Source organism: Gymnoscopelus microlampas, assembly GCF_963454915.1.
Source record: "Gymnoscopelus microlampas genome assembly, chromosome: 16".
NCBI lineage: Eukaryota > Metazoa > Chordata > Actinopteri > Myctophiformes > Myctophidae > Gymnoscopelus > Gymnoscopelus microlampas.
In genome coordinates, this window is record NC_139953.1 from 14182684 (window position 1) to 14208065 (window position 25382).

The following is a 25382-nucleotide window of genomic DNA, read 5'->3' on the forward strand; positions in this document are numbered from 1 at the left end:
TCATCTGACAATGAGGAATTTCACTGGGAGTACATACTGTAGCAAGTGCAGAGGAACGCGCTATTCCTCCAAGTTCCACACCACACTGAACAGCCGCCCTGACCAACCTGTAGGAGCCCCTTGTGCGGTGACAGAGATCGCCCTCTGTGCCCGGCTTGCCTCCCGTAAACACGGTCAATTGTGTTCATATGGACAAGCCAGAGATTATCTTAACTCATTAATAACAATTTGTATTGTAATTAATGTCCTTTTATATCCACCAGGCTAGGAGGCAGAGATTACGTTTTCGCCCCTGTCCCAGTGTGTGTGTGTGTGTGTTAAGGGGCCTCTAAACAACACAGAGCTTTTCACTTAAACCCATTGGAGGCAGTACATACTACAAATGACACTGTGTGTTGTAGAAACTACAACTTCTCTCACCAAATTTGTTACAACTGTCAAACTGAGTTTTGACACTCCAGACTGTTTGCCTGTAATCGTCTTGAAAAATGTGTACACAGCGCCCATTTCCTATTTTTATTTTTATTTTACGCCATAATATCATGAACGCAACACCCGATCCTCCCCAAACAGGAATCGTATGTTGAGGGTCCTGTATAGAGTGCACCTCCAAAAGCACGTTCACTTCTGCCCATAGAGTGCCACGAACACAAAAAGTTGTATGAATTCAATTCCCCCCCCCCCCTCTTCGTGTCCTGCCGGCTGCACCCCACGACTGACAGCCCTGGTTAGGCCACTCAGCCTGGCGAAAGAACTGCACTCATCGGAGCCAACATTTCTATTAATGCGTTTGTTTTGCACTTTGTCTTCATGTTTTAATATTTGTTGCCTTGCCACAGAATTAATAAATGGCATCCTGTGCCCTCTCACACTCCTCGATCCGTCTCTCATTCAAACTGGCCAGGGAGCATGGGGCAAAACGTAGCATAAGCAGGTGCATAGTGGTCCCCCCTACATACCCACAAGCATTTGCTGTTGAATGGCATGCACTCATGCGTGTTCATTCACAAGACTGTGTTAGTGAGTGCAAGAGAACAAAAGACAGAAACAAAGAGGGAGAGAGAGAGAGAGAGAGACAGGGCCTCGGGGTCTCTGGGTGATGACAGGAAGCCAGCCGTTTGTCACCTGACGTGTCACAGCGCGCTGACACTTAATGAAACGTCCAGATCAATAAACGATCCCATCCTTGCTGATGGAAATGAAAGAGATCAGTCACCGCAACTCAACACACACGCCCATGCACACCCTCCTAGACAGCCACATTAGCCTGCCTAGCTTTAATGGTGTCACATACATTGTAACAGAAGATTGCTTCTGCATATCATATAAACTGCACCTGCATGTCAGTCAGTCTGCATACAGGGAGGGAAGGGGAGAGAGAGAGAGAGAGAGGGAGAGAGCAAAGGAGGGAAAGGAAGGAGATGAAGAAGAAACGCAAGAAAGAACCGAACATAAAAGAACAAAGGATTTAAAACACAGAGACTTAAGAACAAAAGCAAAAGAAAGTGAAGATAACATAAAATGAGGTAAACACTCCACTCCTCTGCTCCGTGTGTGTGTGTGTGTGTGTGTGTGTGTGTGTGTGTGTGTGTGTGTGTGTGTGTGTGTGTGTGTGTGTGTGTTGCTCAGCAAATAGCCGGTAGGGATGACAGTGCCTGGGGTAAGCTCCTCTCAAAGGACACGTGTACCCTGATGTACCAGAAGCTGAAGCACTGCTGAAGATGTCAACCTGTATGCACGTGTGTGTGTGTGTGTGTGTGTGTGTGTGTGTGTGTGTGTGTGTGTGTGTGTGTGTGTGTGTGTGTGTGTGTGTGTGTGTGTGTGTGTGTGTGTGTGTCTCACACAAACACAAGTCCAATAGCAAGGTGTGGTGGCGCGTCAAAGGAAAGGTCAGCCTGCACACCCCTCACAGAGTACTGGGGAGGGGGTTGAAGAAAATAGATTAGAGCCTGAATGGCTATGCTTAGTCTTGTCTGGAGTGCAAGTTTATCACATCCCCTGTAGAGGGAAATTGGGCGTGCAGTGCACGTTAACGGGGGACCGTCCAAAGGAAAGTCACTTTCAGCCCCCAGGGTTCGCCTATTTGTCACCATCGCCACATTAATAACAGTCTGCCTCGAGGCCAGCTAGTCTCTGCCCTTTGGTGCGCAATTCCACATGATTACAATTTGATTACAAGCAGGACTGGAATTGTCGAAATCACGCGTGACGTTCGTCTAGGCCGAGCGGAACTTTCCATTACGGCCATGGTGAAGCTGCGCTGCCAGTACAATGTGTTCCCTCTGAGACCTGAGCAACATGTACCTAATAAAAGCATCTAACTTGGACCACATTGACTGGACAACGACTCAAGTGTGACGATCAATACTTTGAAAGATCAAAAAATGCCACACTGCAAAATATTGAGTGTTAATTTAACTCTGAGAGTGTACAAATGGACCTGGAGGGTGCAGAGGAAGCTGGGAAAAAAATACAAGCGAATCCATCTCTCTCTCTCCCCCTCTGTCTTTTTAACTTTCATTAACGACTTAACCTTGGTGCCCCTATTGCCATGTCATTACAGGTGAGCTATCTACAAGCTTGCAACACGTCGCAATGCTACTTGTGAGCTTGTAGATCGTCTATTTTAAAATAATTCTAATCAAAAACATTTCAAAGATGGCTTTGCATCAATGTAGCTTGGTCATTTTGTAGCTTTTGTCGCCGCTGGTGTGAACGTAGAATTAGAAGGTTTTGATAGGAGTGGTTATTTTAAGAAAAAAATACAATACATAGTGTTGTTTTTAAACCACATGAAACTGTCCCAAGTTGTTGGACTAATAGGTTCCGAAATCAAAGCTTTGATTGGAGTTCCAGAGCATGGCATGATAATCTACCCTGACAAATGTGTAGTAGCTTATCACAGAAAAAACATCAGGAGTTGGGGAGGAGGGGGCTTCCACGTGAAGACAGATGAGCAATGACATGTAACTCTGTTATAACAGACTGTTCCAAACAGGATTAACTGAATACATATCATTTATTTGTATGTGTAAGAGATGGACACAAATGTAGATCTTGGATACAGAATACATGAGAAATATAGAGGGTCCAAAATATATTTTCAAGTACAGGTTTGTTTCGCGTGGACATTTGACATCATTTATTTATTTCATTCGTAATAGATAACTGCAAAATGGGGATTTTTTTTGTGGACGTGCCCAAAGTGCCCATATGGTAGATCCGGCCCTGCTAACACAAGCTCCAATTTATGCTTATTTCCATCAAAAAGTGTGAGCCAAATTACCATTCAAGAAAGTAGGTTCAATTGGAATGTCCATTCCACCTCTGATGGTGTTACCATAGCAAAGGTCTCTCTCTCCTCCAGCTCACCCTTTTGTAAGCCGTTATTTAACCAGGGAACATTCACTCAGACACTGATGTTCTTTTATTTATAGCAACGCCTTGCTTCACGCTTGTACGCTCGCACACCTCCACACCTGGGAGCTGCCCAGCGCGACCGCAGCCTTCTACCGTCTTCTGCTGGCCAATGAACAGCTCCACTGGAGCAACTGGGGTGAAAGTGCCTTGCTCAAGGGCACCTCAGTGGGAGGTGTGAGGGAGAGGAAGCATTTCTCTATTCACTCACCCCATTTAGATATTTCCCCAGATGGGAAATGAAGCTTCTATAACCTCTCAGTTGGCAACATTCTGGGGACTCCAAGGGACTCCTAAGCTTTTCCCGGTTAATTTGTGAGACTAAAAGCTGCTCGCTTGAGTTGCGTTCGGCCAGGTCAGGAGGAGTTTAGGGGGGCAGTGAAAGGACAGACAGAACTCTCAAGGCTGAGATATGAGTTGTAATGAAGCACTGAGATGACACAGCCAACAATACGCGATGCTGCTGGAAATAATCGCTTTTTAAAACACAAATATACAACACAGAAATTGAATGTCCGTCGGCCCGCTGCGGACAAAAACAAAATCGATCGAAGTAATTTCATGGGGTTTTGTGTGCGTGTGTCTGTGTCTTTTCACTAGATATTTGTATCGACATTCTAATGCAAGGTGTGCACAGTAACCAGTCTCAGCCTGATCCAGACATAAGCAGGATATAATCGGAACAAAAAAACACCAGGTCTGAATAGGGCCAGCGAGCGACCTGTGTGAAACACAGCAATTTACAGCTATTTGCCATGACAAAGATCCTGGAGTGGCGTGAAGCAGCTCCAGGAACAAAGAGCAGACCTGTCTCATCAAACTATTAATAAGCCCTCTGCCATATTTCTCACAGGAACGCCAGGTTAACAAGGGGCCGTCAGTCATGCAACGGTATAAGAGGAGATGGGTGGGTAAATAATGTGCAGAGGATCCACTTTAACCCTGGTGTGCCGGTTTATTACATATGTCTGCCCTCCACTCTCAGATGGCAAGGTTATAATGACTTGGTGCTGGAAGAAATAGAGGCAGTTGTGCTGAGAGAATGCCTCTCGTCTCCTTAGCTTAACCCATTAAAACCTGAGGCTGATTCTACAAAATGTCTTCCAAATCCTAACAGTTTAAAAAAAAAAATGTTGCTATATCAGTGGTTCTCAAACTTTTTCATGTCAAGGACCCCCAAAATGATATGTATTTGGCCGCGGACACCCATCTCAAAATATTTAGTTCCAGGGACCCCCCGAAGCAAATATTTGAGTTAAAAATGTTCGCTTTAAAAATATTTATATTTATAGATTTGCACAAATTTTCAAGATTTTTCAAAAATAGCAGATCTACAAGCTCATAGCGCGGCACTCGGTGCCGCGCTATGAGCTTGTATATCTGCTATTTTTGAATAGCCAAAGAAATCTAAAGTGGCACAGATGCGTTCCCGGTCTTAATGGGTTAATGGATATGTGGTGTTTAGGTTGGATAAGAGCAACTCCAGGAGTAATTTGATATATAATTGAAAAGTCAGCCTTTGCGTGTCCGTGTTCTTATACATTAGCATCCTAATGTGACTCATGTCGCTTAATGTGCCTCTCTCTGCAACGGTCCAATGGTGATGCAAGTGAGTGCTACTGTATGTGCATGTGTGTTAAGAGTGTTTAGGAGAGTTAATATGCACTGTGGAAAATGTACACATTACCTTTCCCAATATTCAAGCACAAGAAACATTACAATTCAGCCCCAGACAACAGAGGCCCATTGCTATTTGCTGATGAGCTGCATTATGTCAAGGATATTGTTTGCCCTGATGTTAGCTGTCTGAGCCTGAGGTTCATCATCTTCCTCATATCCATTGGACTTCTTAACCCATTAAGACCGGGAACGCATCTGTGTCATTTTTAGCTTTCTTTGACTATTATATCTGCTAAAAATAGCAGATATAAAATATCATAGTGCGGCACCAAATGCCGCGCTATGATGTTTTATCTCTGCTATTTCTTTTGAATGATTGTGAACATTTGTGCAAATCTTTAGTTTGAATATATATATATATTTTTTAAATCAAACATTTGTAACTTAAAACTTTGCTTCTGGGGATTCAACAAATGTCTTCTGAATCCTAACAAAATCATATGTATTTGGCCGCGGACCCCCATCTCAAAATATGTTGTTCCAGGGACCCCCAGAAGATTTGAGTTACAAATGTTCACTTTAAAAAATATGATATATATATATTCAAAGATTTGCATACATTTCCAAGATTTTTTCAAAAATAGAAGATATACAAGCTCATAGCGTGGCCAGAAAAATCTAAAATGACACAGATGCTTTCCCGGATTGAATGGGTTAATAGAGTGTGGAGTCTAATAATTAAAATTAGCAGGCCTTTATCAATTGCCATAACCAATAAGACAAAGTAATATTGCAGCTGGGTTGTATGTAGACTGCAGTGTAATCGCTGATTGCTGTTGTTTATCAACCTTCGGTTTAGAGACCAAGCTGTATAATTTCACTGCTTAATGGGACATGGGGCGAAGCAAAGATGACAACAGATCCATAAGTCATTCCAACTAATTGCATCATGTTCATGCAATGACTCAAATCAATTAGAACATATCAGAAGAAGGCAGAAAGAGAGACTTTCCTATTAGGCTGTTTAGTGTTTGCTAGCTTCTGATGTTTACTGAAATTGCCCAATTGACTGCACTATGCTGAAAATGTTTTTATTTTATTTTTTTACTTTAAGTGTAGCCAAAATGCTGAGGTCCAGGGCTGCTGCTCATTAGTGTGGCAGAGAAGTGTAGATGAAGAGAGAGAACCTGTTTATCATTGAAAGCTCAGCTTCAGATCCACCTTAATTAGGATGGAAGCCAAACCAAGACTTGTCCACAGACAGCCTCAGAATATAATTTGAGACGGCCGACATACCCTTAAACAAAAAAAACTAAAAACTCAAACCAAGAACAACAAATATGTCATTCTTTTCTTGCTGCCCAACTCATTAAGCAGACAGTCCATGAGTGGAAAAAACAAGAATTTAGACGCTGTATTAGGGCTGCCTCAGTCACAATCAAGTGTCAACATAATGGAAAAAACCTGCTAGGCCTTGACACCAGACAGGGGGAAAACTGTGTTGACAAAGCCAGAAAAATCACCTATAACTCAGGAGCCCTGTTTAATATGGACATCAACGAATTGCCAGTATTTTATATGCTCACCCTTGCCCCTGTTTGGCATCTTCTGTAAAATACAAGGCTTAACCCATGAAAAGGCAGTAACATTCATCATAATTGGACCCAGTCAGCACTGTAACTCTCTCTCGGTCTAGCAAAGACACCCCATATGCTTTCTTTCTTTCTCTCCCTTTCTCTGTGACATCCTCGGGCAGCACGGCTTACCTTCATTGGGCATGCAAGGAGGCAATGAAGAGAGATAATCAATCATTCCAATGCACCTCTCTGGGCCCATTTCTATCAGGGAGACATATGAGCCATTTACAATGATATCCGCATCTGAATTGCATAGTAATAAACAACAGATATTAAACCCTGCGAGGAGGACCGACACCCAACTTTGCATGGTGTGACTGTGTACATTGAACACATGTCCACAAGACCAACCACTGTGCCTGGCGATGCACCGCGAGTATATGGACCCGTAGAGACAGAGGGCTGATACCTCTAGGAGATGCTGATGCTGGCTCATCTGCACCCTAAAACAATAAACAGAAGTGAAAGGCATCATGGTTGATTTTACATTCATTTCACGGTTGGTGCCACAATGTTCCAGCAGGCATCTGTGCCCACAAAATGGCAGCTTACGCGGAGCTCACTGGCTCAAGGCTTTCATTAGCGAGCACCGCAGGGCGTCAAAGTGTGCATCTCAGATTGTTTTTGCATGGCTGCCTGGACGCAGCTGTGGGAGATTCTCTGTGTCCAGTCATAATAACTAATAATAATGCTGTCTTTTCCATTCTGGGCCAGATGTTTCCTTATTCTTGCCGTCGGCCACTGACGTAGTCTGATTAGAGGCTGGGCCATTTAGAAGGATTATGACAAGGTGTTTCTGTATAATTTAACAGCTGTGACTTGCAACGGCCGTCCTTCTTATGAGGGCCGTAGTCGGTTCTCTTTCCATTTCATTCAGGCAAAACTGAACCTGCAGTTCAGTCATTAAAAGGCAGGAGATTCATTCCTAATGATCTCTTTATAGATTGGATATCAGGACCTCATTAAGGCAATGGCCTTTCAATTTGAGGTCTTGTTACACAGTCCCTGAGTGAACACGTCAAATAACTCGTGTTCAGTCGAGCGTGGCTGGCATCAAGCACGGCCAATCATCGGACTCGCTCATCAAACTTTCATTTCATGGACGGAATCAGAAAACCCAAGAACAGAGGTAGGAAGGATCTTACAGAGGTAAGGAGCAAGCAAGTGGGAGATAGGGAAGGAGGACAGACTTGGAAATGAAATACAGAGAGACAGACAGCAGTGAAGAGGGAAGTGTCAAGGAAGAAGCACGCTCTTTGCCCGTCTGGATTCTTGACGTTTTGGCAGGTCAGCGGGCCTGAGGTAGCGGTCCGGTGCCTGGCTACAGAAGCGAGCTAGCCGTGAGGTCCATGTGTTCACTCTGAGCCCAGCATGCACTCCATTCACTCAAACAATTATGTCAAGAGCTGAAGCCCCTGCAGCATCTTCCAGAGCACAGGTTGAGGCAGAGCAACAACTGGTCTGCACCGATGCGCCAATTACCAGCTAACGCCATAGGATGAAGAGCTGGCAAATGGCACACATGCATTGTGGAAACATAATGGACATCCACCGCATGTAAAACGCATTGCCTGCCAGGTTAAACTTCTCTCTTTCTGTGTTTCTCAAGATGCAAGATAAGAACAACCTTGTGTACCCCGTCGGGGAGAAAAATAAAAAGGCCATGAGCACTTAATGAACTGCGTGAAATTGGATAGAACATGGAGGAGCCTGTTCATTGTGTGAATCCTTGTGCGAATCCTTCCCCACAACAACAACAGATTTTTTTATCAGGCTCTTTTCTAAAGGGCCGTTCACACTGAGCACTATAACTATAATTATAAAAATGTAGCTTTAAAAATCGTTCTAAGCCATACCCTGAAGAAGACCGTGCTGGCAGCTATGTGTGGGTTATCCTAGTTTTTAACCAATTCTATTATGAACTACAGTAGCAACATCAATAAAGGCTTTTTGACTTTTTTCACCAGAAGAGAGCCTTGGTTTTTTCCTTTCTTGATCGTTAACTAGTTATTGTTATCGTTATAGTGCTCTGTGAGAATGGCCCTAAAGACCTTTGTTAGAGATACAGTCTGTTTACTATGACATGCGATGCAAGGAAGGTATTACTGATGGTTTTGATCGATGTCGAGGACACATTGCGCGTCCCCTCGATTTTTAATTATTTTCCCCACATAAACACAGTTCAACTATTGTATAACTTGAGTGAGGACATTGTGATCTGGAACATACAAAAGCAGACAATACAGGCTACTGACTGTGTGTGCAATATAAACATGTTTACAATAAATAAAGGATAGGGAATTCAAGGTTTCCATCACGTGCACTCTGCAGAACTTTTAGAAGAATAGAAGCAGCCAGCTGGTGGAGTTGGTTAGAAAACAGCCGTGAGAGAACAAGTAAGACTGAGATGAATTAATTATGGATGAAGGCAAGGCACTGCAAATGAACTGGATCTTCGTGGCAATGTACTAAGAATGAACCAAGGGCCATGACCCGAGAAATGGGTCCTAGGTTTCCTCCTATCACTGAGAGTGTGTGCGTGTGTAGAGTGTGTAGGGGGATGGGGCTAGCGCATGCTATTTGCACTGACAAATTATGCAAACCACGCCCCCATCCCTATGATCTTTCACGCGCCGACAGCAAGGCCTTTCGGCTCGTGAGGCTCACACCGAGTAGCAGAGAAACATGGATAAAGCTATTTGTGCTATTTGTTACAAACAAGCAGCAGAGGAAACTGTAAAATGAACCTGTATGCAGAAACATTTAGGTCATAGTCAACAACAATAACAATCCATACCTACCTGAATTTGAGTTTCAGCCACTACTTTAACATGCATACCTGCCAACACTCATTTCCACCGGAGTCTCCCAATTTTGAACACTTTCTCCTGCTGAGCTCTCGATTGGCATTTTCGGCCCATTAATCTCCCGACTTCACAGTGATACAAATCAAACGGGTGTGTCCCTGCCTGACGTGTGTCACTCGCATGTGCTCTTGCCCAAGCCGTCCACTCTGTTGCCATTGATAATGGAAGAAACAAAGAAGAAATACACTTCCAGATTTCAGTGCGAAACCTTCCCTTTTCTAATGGCTAGCCGCAACAGCAAACATCCTGCATTTGATGTCAGGCCGACCTTAGCCTGACATGTGTTTGGAGCACAGTGGCTCCAAACACACTAACAATGTTTGCACTTGGTATTTTCTGTGATGTAAAGGTAGGTGTTTGATCACTTTTAATTTTCCTCATTTTACTTTCACATTCATTTATTCGATGAATCTGTGAAGTAGCGTTATATGGGGGCAGGGATGCTGGGAGAAGGCCATTTGCAGATCAAATCTCCCTCTTTTTCACCGCCTAATGTTGACAGGTATGATAACGTGCCAAATGTAATGTATACAAAGTTTCCCTTGTCCCTGGTGCATCCAACTCCCTTGTATGTACACGTACGTAGAGTATGTGATTATTATGTAATTGTTAAACTGTACTTGTGACAAAAATCTAATTTCAGCCCATGGTATGGCAATAAAGTTCTATTTTATTCCCAAACCAAATGGCATCTCAGCCCTGGCACTAACCTCCATTATCGCTGAATGTCAGAAGACAGTCAGAGCTCTAGGCAAGCAGCACAGAGGAGATGGAGCAGAATGGAAGTTAAAGAGAGTGAGGGGTTGAACCCAGATAACAACCCTATAGAACTGCAGACACCTGAATGGACCCAGATAGGCTTTCCTCCCCAAGGGGGATGATCTTGGATCAGTTTGCCCTCCAAATGTCCTAACCTTTACTGTGGGAGGAGGAAAGCAGCCAGCAGCCCCAACTTGACCCGAGTGCAGTCGGGGTGGAAGTTCATCCGTCGGGTTCATCGCATCGTTAACATACTGTACTGTACGTACACACATCAGCAAGTCAACGCTGTGCTCCTTGGCCATGTAAGGTTGCATCATATCTCAACACATAATTGACTACTCTGTGATCAATTAGGCTAATTGGACCTACGTAGTTTGCCTCGCTGTGGTGCTCCAGGTGAGAATTGGTTGCCGATGTCACAAATGAATTAAACGGAGTTAGCCTAATTAATTAGGCCTCTGGAGGGGCCCGATAACGGCTCTCCCTGAGAGTCTGAATTAGTGGACCGCATCTGTGACACTTTGCTCCGCCAGATAAAGACTGTGGATAATGGCAGAATATAGTCTTACTGTTCAGTGTCACAGTAACCAACCAGACTCTGTGTGTGTGTGTGTGTGTGTGTGTGTGTGTGTGTGTGTCTCTGTCTGTCTGTCTGTCTGTCTGTCTGTCTGTGTGGGGGTGTGTGTGTGGGGGTGTGTGTGTGTGTGTGTGTGTGTGTGTGTGTGTGTTAAACACACACACCACTTTTGAGGGGTTAAAAGTGGTGTTCAATTTACCACTTAAGCCCGATATACTTCGTCATACGACAAATAACAGAAATAGCCGATCTATGAGCTCACAACACATTGCATCCAATGCTTTTTGAGCTTGTAGACAATTTAGACTTTTTTATTTCTTTTTTTGAAAGTTTTCGTGTGTGATGCATGCATGCGCCAAATTTGGGACACCAGGTTAAAAATGGTTAAAGTTCTGGCTCACAAGGTTTATTTTCAGGGCTCTGGTTTCAAACTCCTGCCTGTGTTCAGATGGAAAGATCTTAATCTTCAGATTAAGCTGTATTTGAAGCGAAATGTGAGAAGCCTAATAGTTTTGTTGGTTTAAAGTGGCCCTTGGTTTTGGCAGAGCAGTGATGGGTGCATCTCCTACTGATGAAACATGTCATAAACCCACACAGTCCAGTAGTTATTGATGTCGTCATAAAATGTGTGACGGTCAAACATAGGTCAAATGAGTATTTTGCTGGTGGTTGTGACTAACACCACAGAGCCTCAAGTAGCAAGCTTTTTTTAAAAAAAATGACAGCATTAAGCCTTAGCTCTGTGCCTGTCTATCATTCTGAGCCCCAACACAGTTCCTCGGATTGTATTAAGATGGGACAAAGTGTGGCATAAAGCCAGAAGATCCCCTTCCGACCACAGAAGTGCTTTTTCTCGGCCTGGACCAGCAAGATAAATAGTGGTGAGCCAGAGACTCAGACGTAACCAGTATCTTACATTATTTATGGCAGCCGACAGAGACTCTCATCTCTCAAGGAGGTGCCTCCTCCCTAGGAGGAGAAATGGTTTACTCACACAGTAGGGGGCCTATTAGGGATGTTCTCATGAGAGGCAAGCGCCACTCTGTGTTGGAAAATGGTATTGCACTGCAAAACAAGTACACTCCACACAATGCCAAGCTACAGTATAGGGCTGCCTACTGACTATAAGATCTATGATAATGTTGAATACTGTATTGGTATTGATATTAAATTGTTTAGAGCTGATGTAGGAGTAATGATGGAAGTAAACATAGTGATCAATAAATATACTGTTTTTCATGACACTCCTTCAAAATCGAATAAACTACAGTCCAAAATGCTTTGAAAAGTATACAGTGAGTTGTAGTCAATGGGTTAAACATACCAAACTACCGGTATGGTTCTTCTCACCCTTTAAAAATGGCTATGTCTAAAAAAACATATAAATCTCAATATGTGTTAGGATGCTGAAGTCATCCATGCTTCATTCTCAGCCGTGTCTGAGCAGAGCCACATAAGCCACATCCTCCTTCCATTCCATGTTGTCCAGGTGGAAGCTTCGGGGGACCGCTCTGGTTACACACACACACACACACACACACAACCTGCTTACACATGTCTCGTTCAGGTAATGACCTCGTTTGTCCCCCGCCCCCTCTCTTCCCCTGTCCACCTGTCGCTTGCCGTAGGTGGTATGGTAGAGCTGCTGCGTGGCTTGATCACGCTGCGAGCGGGGAGGAGAGACCGGCCTCTCTAATGAGGCTGCCCGCTGCGTTGCGTCTCTCCACTGCTGAGAGACATGTGCATGAGTGTGTGCGTGTGTGTGTGTGTGTGTGTGTGTGTGTGTGTGTGTGTGTGTGTGTGTGTGTGTGTGTGTGTGTGTGTGTGTGTGTGTGGGGGGGGGGGGGGGTTGAGCCAATGGCTGTGTGGGCATCACATACATCTGGTATTGGTTTCTATAATATACTGCAGCTGCTTGGCGCAGAGACAAACACAGCGAGCACTAGAGAAGAGGTAAACGGAACGAGAGTGAGGCTCGGGGGGAGCGGGGGCAACCTTTAATCAGCTTAAGGTGGCCTGCTCTAAATACTGTGAAGTCAGGCCTTTGGGCAGCTGTCTAAATAAGGCTGACTCCGAGAACGGCATTTCCATTTTAAAGCAAACTCATTTCCATCTCATGCACACAAAATGTCAAACGGTGGTTTGTAAAAACACTTGCTGGGAGAGAGGGGTTGGTTCCTCCCTTCCTGAATAAATGGTTAGATTTTCAGGGCATTTTCCTTTTACCCATAAATCTAAACACCAGTCGTGCATAAGATCTGCATTACTTGCTCAACGAGATGCAGAGAGAAACAAATTAAGCAAGACATTTGTTATCTGGTGTGTGTCTCTGTGTGTGTGTGCACATGTGTGCATGTATTAGTGGTGTTCAAAAGTGGGAAAATCAACGTTCGTCTCCTGGCAGCTCCTCATCCCTACGGGCCCCTTCCACACCAAAAGTGAGATGGAATGGGCAAACGCCAAAATCTACAATCATCCGTTACAGTGAAGTGGTTTCTATTGCCTGCCTTGGTGGTTTGGACTCTGCTGCTGCTAGTAATTGACAGTGACCTAGTTGACTATGGCATCTATGTATGAAATACAGTATGAATACAGTATGCATTAGTGTATATATTAGGAGTGGAGGGGAAATGTATTCGGTACAAGATCGCAATTCTTTTTGCCACTATCTGTATTGATTCTTTAATGCTTTGATGTATTATACATTTATTTTTTTATATTATGGCTAGTGTTTTATTGAAAGACTGCAACTTTTTATGGCATTCAACAGACATGCACAAATTGATTATATATATCTTTTTTTTTGCAATGAATCGCAACATATCAAAGGATCCTGATCAAATCAAATTTCCAACCATAGTAATTGATATATACAGTATGTCTAACTGTGCAAACCCAGACACAGTGTGCTTTGTACTATATGGACTACGTGTGCATGTGTGCAAATGCGTGTGCGTATGCAGTATGCATGACTGTGTGTATGATACGATGCTCTGTGTGCGATATCATATCATGTATGTGCAGCGTGTGTGTGTGTGTGTGTGTGTGTGTGTGTGTGTGTACACTCACTACTGCTGCAGTGTTTGTCGGAAGACTCGCCCTGAGTGCTGCTCCCCGCCTGCTCTTCTGCCGCGGCGGGCTGCTTCCTGGTTGCCACGGCGCCTGGAGCTGCAATCGGCTGAGCCGGCGTCTGGAGATCTGCCGACGCCACAGAGATTCAGTTACCAACAACACACTGTTGTGTGTGCCACTATGAGAGCAAAAATGTGTATAAAAAAAACACCTTATCAAATAGATTGTTAATATGAAACGGTATGTGTAAAACCACATTAAGAGAGGCTGTTTGTGTTTGTGTGCATGCATGCACACCCGCGCACGCACACACCTTTGAGTGCATGTATCAAAACAAGACCAGACAAAGCAGCAGACAGATAAACAGGAATAGGATGCAAATGTAAGTAGACAAACAGAGATGGCCAAGATAGTTTAGAGACACAGTGGTGGTGGTGCTGGGGCGACAGTAAATACAAATAAAAAAGAAATATTAATGCAGGAATACAAGGCAAGGCAAGTTTATTTGTATAGCATATTTCAAGGCTATTATTATTCACCATCTGCCAGAGAGGACCTTGCAGAATGCAAGCGCTTGTTCTGCTAAAGCAGTCTGTAATTCTGCGTGTCCTCATGTCTGAGACTCAATGGCTGAGAGTGTCTGCGTGCTTCAGAGTTGATAACATGGTGGTACTGCTGTGAGCACACCAGCCCCAATCGACTCTTGAAGGAGATATTTAAAATCAGACTTCAAATTACATGTATATTTAAGCCTTTAGACTAAAGTATAACAGCTCCTCTTGCCTGCTTGCAGAGGCAACCATCTATAGATTTGAAGTGTTTTCTTTTTGCTGCTGCTGACGCAACAAGCCCTCATGCAGTGTGGGGACTAACTGAAGGCTTTACAGCAGCGATAGTAGAAGATGAAATGTTTATGGGTGCAATACTGTATCGCTCAACTTGTGCAGGTGAATTCTGTTCTTGCACTGATGTAGGGGCCTGCGCGTTTTACCAACAAGACGAAAGAGGGAAACAAACACAGCAAAATAACCCCAATATTTTGCTGCATATTTGAAAAGATTTAAATCGATTAGAACGCAGGCTTCCAAGGCTCTCATTAGATGAAGAAAGAGCGACCCGTAGGTATGCAAGTTCAAAGCCCAGTGAAAATCCAATCTCTCTCGGATATGTGCGCTAAAAAAGCAGATACCACGGGGAGACTAGGGCCACAACCATAAAGATGGGGAAGGGTTAGAACCCCTGTCTCTGGAACTATGTTTACCACGGGTGCAATACGATTGAATCCTATATGCTTTGTGTTACACAAATGAGAGATGCGCTCCAAATTGAATTCATTTGTAATATCCCACTGGAGCCTATGCGGTCTCCCTTCGGGTTTGCAATCATCTCTAAATGCAGTAAAAGAAAAACAAGGGCAGTGGACTGCCCTGGAACAAGGGCACAACAGTGTCAAAGAAACGTGAAGCAGCGCTCTTATATAGCATCCCTGGTGCCACAGTAATGTTTATGTCACTGGGTTGAGTCTTCAACAATAACCCTTGTTTTGCTGGTTTTAGATGTGCAGCACGCTTTCCCCCCCCCCCCCCGATTCTCCGAGACCCCCGTACATCTTTTGAGGTGATCGCCGGGTGGATCGTTGTGAAGGATGATATTCTATGATTTTTTAAAGGTTAGTAAAAACGCTCGAAATCGCTGGCAAGGGCACCAAGTAATAGAATAAAGGGGAGGCAAAGGGGGATACTGGTGGGAGTGCATAGAAAATATATTTTTAACCAAATGCCTTATTAATGAGGGTTGAATGTTAATAAAATCTAAACTTTTTAGCGTTTCAACAGCTTTTTTTTTTAGATGTAGGTGGTGGCTCTGATGCAGTCAAATGTTAATGTTTAAGCGTGATTTTACAATCATTCATGTGAAATGCAACACTACAAAGAAGTTGCAGGTGAAGACAAACTGTGTATGGATGGTCAAAAGGTAGTAAGTGAACTCTGTTGTGTAAAGGCCAAATCCAGATGATTTTAAAACATACAAATGAGGGTTGTATTCACATACATTCTGAATTAGTTTGATTTCTAGATTGAAAATGTTATCTTTCCTAAATCATCATTAACCAAAATTCTGGTCCGTTTACAAACTAATTTCTTTCCCCTGCGTAAGACAAGCCAAATTATTAATTATTGTATTTTTCAATCAAGGCTGGAGTGGGATTCATTTGTGTTCCTTCAAAGAGCTCTTGTCATATCTAGAGCTCAGTCAATCACCTCGAGTTGGTGGTGGGGCCACCCATTTATTTGTCAGCATCACTAATTGAGCCTTTAATGAATAATATCGAGTGAAATAATGTATGAACTCTGTGTCAGCATGTACAGTGAATCTTAACCAGTTCCCAAGTAGTGTCGGCAACCACGGTCGCCAAAAGAAATCCCTGTACATTTACCATGGCAAAGTCATTATGATTCATAACATTCACTGTGATAGACTAGGGCAGTGCAGGCCTCTGGAAACACTGCAGTGCATTAACAACGTACACATTATATGCTTGTGTGGGAGAGCATTTTACCTTGCCTCTTACGTATGGTAAACACATATACACTCAAACACACATTGACTTGGCCAAGCAGCCTGTTCCCCAGGGAGACGGTAATGACGAGGCCCTTACTATACATGTATGCATGCTTCCACATAATGACTCTACTTACCACATGGGCCTACATGTTTCATAAGGAGACCCATTAAGTGTAAATGCCGTGTCACAGTATTTGACCAAGGGAGGAGGCGTGTTCATTCATCGGTCGTCTCATATTGCCACACGGGTGTTTGCAAATAATTATACGCGTTTGACTGCACACATAACGCCCGGCACTTGAAGGAAGAGTCCGCTGATGCAACGCGGTGCAGCGGCTTGCACACAGCCAAGCCGCTGCACCGTGTTGCATCAGCGGAGCGAGTGCAAGGATGTCCCACATCCCCATCTACTCCGAAGGTCCACCTCATGCCGCTCGGGGCGGTTTGCTGAGCCTACAGCTGCAGAGCAACAGCCAGACAACAAGAACAGAAGGGACTGTCTGGGAGGATGGTGCCTTAGGCACCATTTACTTCCACGGCTTAAAAAAAAAATATCAACTGTCCGCCTCATTAAGTCCCGTTGGGTGCCGCGGCAAAAGTTTGTTTTCCTTCATAAATGAAAAGTTTCTGTTTTCATCATCCATCCTCGGCTTCTTCAAACACATTTTGCAAAAGGAAGGGGGAAAAAGGGATTCTGTGGGTTTGATGTGATCTATGAAAGGCTTTCTGAGACTGAGAGGAGAAAGCTGGAAATGATTGACGTTAAACTCACTACAGGGACACGCCATGTTCTCCTCAAAAGCTGTTTATAATTTAAAATAAACAAATGATTCTGTCAATGCAGTATTACTAGTCTCACATGGTCAGACTTGTCTTCACACTTGGTTTTTCCTTTTCATTTTAGCTCTGTAACAATGCCAAGCAAAAAGGCTGGCATAAGCTACTGTCAGAGAGGAGCAAGGAAGGGGAAAAATGAACAGTGCATACAGTTCAGCCAATCAAGCCTAGCGGCACTCAAATTGAGCTGGTTCATCAGCCTTTTGGGGTTTTGTGTGCGCGATACTCTAGCTAGCCTTTAAATTTTACTATTGCACATACCCTGAGAAAGATTTGTGCACGGTCTCAAAACTCATGAAGAGTAGCCTGTGGGTACAATTGTAAAGGTAAATAATTGGTGTATTCATTTATTTAGTATATTCTCTCCAGCACCTTTACATGACCTAACAACAGAGTATCAAATATTTCCATGACATTTCCTCATTACAATGATGATAATGTTTGTTACACTAGACTATCCTGTTCCACTCAGCCCTATTTCCTTATGTGTTCAATTCCACCAGCTTTTGTTATGTATTCTTACGCCAGTTTTCCCCCTATCACTGCCTTGGGGGGCAGTCAATTTTATTTCATATAGTGCCAAATAACTTAAGTTATCTAAAGGCACTTTTCATACAGCAGCATGTTTCTCTCCTCTGCTCATAAAGGTCGGGGTTCAGCTCCCGATCCCAAACGCCTTGCTTTTTTATAATTCTGGGGTGAAAAATATGTATCCTTCCTGGTGATACTGACATATAGTAAATATAGAAAACTAAACATGATAAGTGGAAGATTATCCACTTATATTTACATTTCCTAACCCTTTTTAAAGTTATCTATCTAACTTGTAAGCAGCACCTGCCTCTGCAACCATGTCCATCATACCATCCAGAGTCGGACCCCCCCCCCCCAAAGCAGTAAACCAATAATAATAATAATTCATGTGCATTCCTTACCCCTCTTCCTGCGCGCCTCTTTGATCTCCTCACACATGCGGTCAAACTCTGGGTCGAGTTCGGAGGCGAACATAGCGTGGGCCGTGTCCTTCAGACTGCACGCCCGGTGTCTGATCACCTTGTCTGGAATCAAAGGACACAGAGAGAGAGAGAGACTGAACCATGTGGCAGAAATATGTGGCCTTCAGTGGTATGTGTACAAGAGCACAAGAACTATGCTATACAGTACATACTGGAATGAGGTTACTGTCTACACTGCATCACATTCTTTTTTTTAATTAAATGTATTTGTATTCCATAAGAGTACAGGGGAGTGGAGAAAGTGAATGCCATGTGACACTGGTCCCGAGCCGGGTTTGAACACACAACCCACAACGCATCACGACTGCTGTGTCTCTAAGAAACAGGACAAAGCAATATCTGATGAAGAGAAGAGTACTGCAGTGAGCACACAGCCAATTTAGCAATATTTATTGTTACAAACAACACTGACTGACATTTCAACACGGAGTGCATCTTCCTCAGAGTCAGCTGGGGTGCCTGGCGGCTCAGCCAATTAGTGCACGGACCATATGTTCCTTGTGAGCATGAGTTAGAATCCAACTGTCTTATCTCTTCTCTCTCTCTGCCCTTGGGATCCTGTCTATCTACACTGACCTCACCTAACTGAAATGAAGAAGAAGGGACACGGCTGACAGAAGTGTTTACAGTTTAACTACTTTCAACCTGGCATCCTTATTTCGAGTATGTCGTTATAGGCGAAGATTTGCCGATCTACAAGTTCACAACGCGTCTCAATGTGGCGCGTTGTCACCTTCTAGATTTGCACCACTACAATGTCCTACAACGAATTATAAAATAGATGATATCAAGTGGTTAAATACTCTCCACCTATTGCTTTTGTGGTTATGTTGTCGGCCTACTGTTTGATGCCCTGGTAGCTTCACCATTCATCACTTTCTAGTGATCATTTCAATAAATCTTTCTTTATGACCTGAAGAAACACACAGTAACTTGTAGCACAACGGTCTACGTTTTCCCACATTCAAATCCTAATATACCCTCCTAACATTTCCAATGTGAGAACAGTAGGATCTGTTTCAACCCCTAGCTTGCGCTGCATTAACACACAGGTTCACACGCAGTTCACATTCACTTTGTTCGATTTGCAGAACCGAGGCCACTGGCGATGGGTTACTCAAAGCTCCGTCACGGTTGTGGGAGAAAAAAAAAAGGAAATGGGAGGCTTTAGGAAACAAACAACCTCACCTCGTTCCACTATTAAGTGTGAGAAAGGGGATTAATCCGTTTTCTCACTGTTTGGATGAAAAGGATAGCGCTGTCTTTGGGGGTAAATGTTACGAGGAAGAACACAAGAAAGTCTCATGATATCATCCCTTCACCCCTTCTCAGACACAGCATGGACTCCACCAAACACACACACACACACACACACACACACACACACACACACACACACACACACGGTAGACGTACAACCTCACACCTCTATCCTCACTTTCTACCACAGCATCATTAAATCTCTCTTCCTCCTGGGAACATGCATCCGCACAAGGAAAATAAAACAGCTGAAGAGGTCTGCTGGAAAATACAGACACAGTAAACAGGCCATCTCTCATTATAGCAGGCAGAGAAGAGAGGTTCAGCCAGAAAGGGGGCACGGGGGTCACAATCTGCCCGCTTCCAGCCGCCTAATTGGAGCACAGACGCCTAATTGCGATTGGAGCCATGTTTTTTTGTGTGTACCGACGTGTGTGTATTTGTGTGTGTGTGTGTGTGTGTGTGTGTGTGTGTGTGTGTGTGTGTGTGTGTGTGCTCTCATACAAGCCGGTGCATCTTAGCTGCGTGAGCGTCTGTCAGTGTGAAGAGGTGACAGGGGTCAAACACGCCAAACGCTCGTCAGCAGCCTTATGAACCCTGCCTAACCCCTGCGCTTACATGCACAACAAAGAAGGACAACCTGACACACAGCAATGTTAGCTGCTTGTTCCCCCATAGTTAGAGGGTTGTCGCCCGCCATTTTACTCAAGTGATAGGGAGGTATTTGTTTGGGACAGTAGGGTAACCACATGTAACAGAGAAAAGGCACTTTTTAACATAATAATATAGTGATTATTGGGGGGGGGGGGGACATAAATCTTCCATGAAGGAAGGAATGAAAGGGATTGCAACAAAGACGGGGGAAAATAGCCCATTGAGGAATAATGAGGTTATTTCACAGCACTTTGTCAGCTGGTACAGAACTTCCCCAGCAGTGTAATTGTGCTGGAAGGAACATGGGCGAAATTCCCCGGGCCAGGCATCGGAAGAGCAGGCGAGGGGCTTTGTTAGCCTCCTTTATTAAACCTCCTAATTGCATTTTTCCCCTTTAGTGCATCATTTGCGGACCCTGCATTCAAATAAATGACCCCTGCCTCCGCCTGCAAAGCCACAGATATGATTTATTCATCGGAGCAGAGGAAGAATAGCTTCTCTATACCACCAGCCAAGCAGTATCCTGGGGAGGGAGGTGAAGGGGGTTAAAGATGCACAGCAAGGAATAAAACAGAGGTTTCAGATGAATGGTCGGAAGCACAAACTATCCGGGCTTTCCATGTCAACGCTGCGGCGTCGCTACTTAGTAATTGGAAATGTATGTTTAGCCCTCAGCTACTGCTTCAAATGTTGAGCCCGTTTGGTCCCAGTTTCGTGTTACTTTTCACCAGCGTTGAATCATTCATGAACACTGAACGTGTACATGCACGCATGTACCCGGTCCCACGGTCTCTTGATTGTCATGCAAACAAGAACACGGGCTCTATGTAAATAATGCATGTTGTTCTAATTGGTTTATAAGCCTCTCTCATAATTCAAAATCATTTCTGTGTTTGTGTGTCTGTCTATGTATATATGTGTGTATGTGTGTTTGTGCACGCTTGCTTTAGTGTGCACAGGTGCGGCGGCATTCATTATCAGCCCCAAATTTGACTACGGAAGAGGTGATGAAGGGAAGCGGATGAGGTAAAAATCGGTAGAAAATTGCGAGACAAGAGAGGGAATTACATTTTCATGCATACGCAGCCGTTCAGAGCTACAGAACATGAATTAGGCAGTGGAGATGCTGCTTTCAGTGGGACTGTCGCTCGCCTTATTCCATTTGAATTTGAGAAGAAAGGAACCAATTTGAAGTTTTGTAATTCCACCGCCCAGGAGCGATTTTCTTAAGTCATCCATCGTGTGTTACTGGCCTAGGTGTTAAATCTAATTATTTTTAAAGTATATCAATAACAGTGTAATGGAAGGCTACAATAACTGTTGTGTGTGTGTGTGTGTGTATGTGTGTGTGTGTGTGTGTGTGTGTGTGTGTGTGTGTGTGTGTGTGTGTGTGTGTGTGTGTGTGTGTGTGTGTGTGTGTGTGTGTGTGTGTGTGTGTGTGTGTGTGTGTGTGTGTGTGTGTGTGTGTGTGTGAATTTTGGGGGAAAGTTTGGACATCAAACCCGTTGATTGGAGAAACATCTTACTGGGGACATTATTGGTGTCCCCGCTTTAATTTCCACACTATGGAAACAAGACAGGCTCCTCGACCTATCAAGGCTACATTCTTAATTCATTTGATTTTACTGCAGCTTCATAAGGTTAGGGACAGGCATGTATTTGTTAAGGTTAGGATAAAGGCCAGTCCACACCAATGCAACTCCTTGCAACATGCAACAAATTGCATCCATTATCCCCAATGGCAGTTGCAAGGAGTTGCATTGGTGTGGACTGGCCTTATAACAGTTTTGTTGCCAGGAGTTGTGACTAGTTGCATTGGTGTGGTCTGGCCTTTTAAGTATTAGGGTTATGGCCATAACCATAACAATGGTTAAAGAGTTAGTTGTGGTTAGGGTAAGGGCTTTAATGGAATGCATGAAAGTCAATGCAGTGTGTGTGTGTGTGTGTGTGTGTGTGTGTGTGTGTGTGTGTGTGTGTGTGTGTGTGTGTGTGTGTGTGTGTGTGTGTGTGTGTGTGTGTGTGTGTGTGTGTGTGTGTGTGTGTGTGTGTGTGTGTGTGTGTGTGTGTGTGTGTGTGTGCGTGTGTGTGTGTGTGTGTGTGTGTGTGTGTGTGTGTGTGTACATGTTTTGTAACATCTTCATACCTCCAGGGTCTTTATCTGGGTTGTACTCTAGTGCGTTGCTGCTGATGAGGTCTACGTCCAGCAGGAATTCTTTAGCTGTCAGGTACTGGTGGGTATCGATCTTGGTCATGACTGTGGACAGGTCCATGGGCTGTCTGATCACCTCCAGATAGTCTGACACCTGACACACACATGGGGAAGAATATAAATGAACTAGAGGATCTTCACATTCTGCACAGCGGGCTCAACAGCACACACCACAATATCGATAACTGTCAAGTTGATGAATTCACTTTTATTAAAAAAAAGGCCCAGAAACTGGTTTCGTAGGCTTATGAGTTGGGAACCAAAGTGGGTCGTGGGCATATCACTGGTGGGGCCCCCCCACATGACAGAACGGTTAATTCCATTTAATGAGCTGGGGACCCAGGGTGAGAGAATACATTTCTCATCAGCATCCTGGGGCTTCAAACATCTGACCCAGAACATAGTTGACTGCCAAAGCGTAGTGTGTTGCATGCGTTTGCATGTGTTTATGCATTTTCCTTCCAACTGGATTAGAATCTGTTTATGAAATGTGTGTGCCCCGCCCCCTCTTAACTTTAGGCACTTATTCCCCAACACAGAATGTGTATAATGTACGTGCACTGCTACAGTACGTCCATATCCATAATTTATGTAGATTTGACCATAACATTGTGAGGGATTAAGGGTTTATATTGCTATACACTCCAACATAGAGATGCAAGCAGATGTGTGTCAGTGCCGCGTGGCCGAAATGCCTTGCCAGGGAAGACATGATGATAACCTGGTGACGTATTCTCTAAATTCTGTTTCTCAGAAATGTCAAAGCTCTCCCGTGTGTTTAACTGTAGACAAAACGAGAGCGAATGTATTAAATAGTAGGATTATACCTGGATTACGGGACAGCACAAACAAGCTCTCACACACTCATTGCATATATTAAACATACATATCGTCGCTGTCGGGCAGAAACCATCTCAATGTTTCAACTTTTTAATAAAAAAATAAGAACCAGTGCTATTGAACACCCTTTGTGTCTGTGTGTGGGTTTTACAAATATTGAACCAATGAAAAGTATTTAAAAAGTGCTTCCACTCCATTCGGTGCTCAAACTGTCGGACAAACCACCTACAGTAACTCCAACGTGTGGAGATAGTTTGTCCCCCATTGATTAGAATGACCAGTCAGACGGAAAAAAAAACCCTACCTCCACATTAATGGTCAAAAACCTCCACTTGAGCTGGATTTGGGTGAAGTGATGATAATATAAGGACACATTCAAGTATCTGACGATGTATAAAGTCACCGTGCCAACTTAGATTTTTTGACATGGTTGGCTGGTTTCTGCCCGACAGCAGAGATATACACGTAGACACATGTATACACATTACATTTATACATTGTATACTGTACATGTATACACACAACTATATGCATGAATTAATGCACGTACTGTATGTACTATGCACACTTGATTGATTCGCTAACCCCCCTCGGCCGCTTACCTCTTCGATGTCGACGGGCTTGCTGAAGATGCTGAAGCGTTTGTCGACGGCCAGACGTTTGGTCACGTCCCTGAGAAAGAGCCGCAGCTCACGCAGTGTGTTCTCCTCCTGCTCGGCCAGGCGGCGATGCTCCTCCGCAGACAACACCCTGGGACCTGGAGCCTCCGCCACCGGCAGCACCTCCTCTCTCCTCTCTGTGGGGGAAGAAAACGGTTAAAGTTAGGGATGCAAATTATCGATTCATTCATTAATTGATAGTTGATAACCTTATCGATCGATTAATTGATTAGCAGCGTTTTTTAGGACCAAAACCTTGTCCAAAACCGAAAATGAGTGCAGAAACATAATTCGCTTCATGTACTGTATATAACATTAACGAGCGTCAACGAGCATCCGCTGGACACAGACACACACACACCTCCCCTTTGCAGGGCTCTATGGAGTCTGTCTCATTTATCTCCAAAAGCCATCGAATATAATGGAATATGATTAAGGATTAATCATACCATTAACTTTAACCATGAAAGTCCAAGAAAAGGAAAAGGAAAAAAAAAGCCAAAGGAAACAATTAATCGATTATAGATTTAATTGTCATCCCTAGTTAAAATGTATGGATGAAGCAAAACCCTGAACTAAAGGAGGTGCAACTCTTCACGTGTCCGTGCCACAGCCAAAGAACACAGCACACAGGGTACTCATCTTATCATGTTAACCACCTACAAACAAAGGTAGCGCCTTGGAAGAGAAAATCTAGAGGGCCTACAAAGATTTAGTTTCAAATGTTTTTATTATAAAGGACTCTAGGCAAACATACATGACATCCAACTCAACATGTTTTCAGTTTTTTCAAACAAAGTGACATTCGTCAACCAAAGAAAACACTTGCCGTAATCAAAATGTCAAAAAGAAATAGAACAGAATATTATCATCTCTTATTACTCATCTTATTAAACCAGTATCCCTATGGTTATTGACATCCATTTATGGACATGTCTGTCTGTGTATGATTGTATGCTTGTATGCTTATGCATAATGTGCTTGTGTGTATGTATTTGTTTGAGTGTGTGCAAGTGCGCGTGAACATGTGCACATGTCTATACTGTACATGAGATTAAGTGCACCTTTAGGGTCACACTGACAAAGTGTCAATTTATCTGATTCATTACCTTCTCTCTCTATCGCACGAAGGACCTCTCCATTGTACGAGTGTCTTTGTGTGAAAACAGTCAATTCTCTCCCAGCCTGAAGCGGGACTCTGCAAATACACAGGCTTCCTCTGCATCAGTAAAAGCCTTCTTGATTCCATTGAGCATCACTCAAAGCTTGGCTGGATAGAAGTCAAAACATGACCCCGGGTTTGTCTCAAAGCAGATTACTGATTGGAGTAAAAGCTGCACAGCGTTTGACCACTGCATATGGAAGGTCTCTGAAAATGTTGTTCTGCTGT

At 43.7% G+C, this 25382-nt stretch overlaps 1 protein-coding gene across 1 annotated transcript in view; it reads right to left on the reverse strand.

Moving 5' to 3' along the window:
* The window catches only part of atad2b (ATPase family AAA domain containing 2B), a 117391-nt gene that overhangs the window by 44779 nt on the left and 47230 nt on the right, over positions 1–25382 (reverse strand). The window contains exons 21-24 of the mRNA XM_084083035.1: positions 23936–24129; positions 22428–22587; positions 18290–18412; positions 13950–14078 (exon numbers count right to left, since the gene is read on the reverse strand). Coding sequence (XP_083939161.1) covers positions 13950–14078; positions 18290–18412; positions 22428–22587; positions 23936–24129 — 606 coding nt within the window. The remainder of the gene's footprint in view (positions 1–13949; positions 14079–18289; positions 18413–22427; positions 22588–23935; positions 24130–25382) is intronic.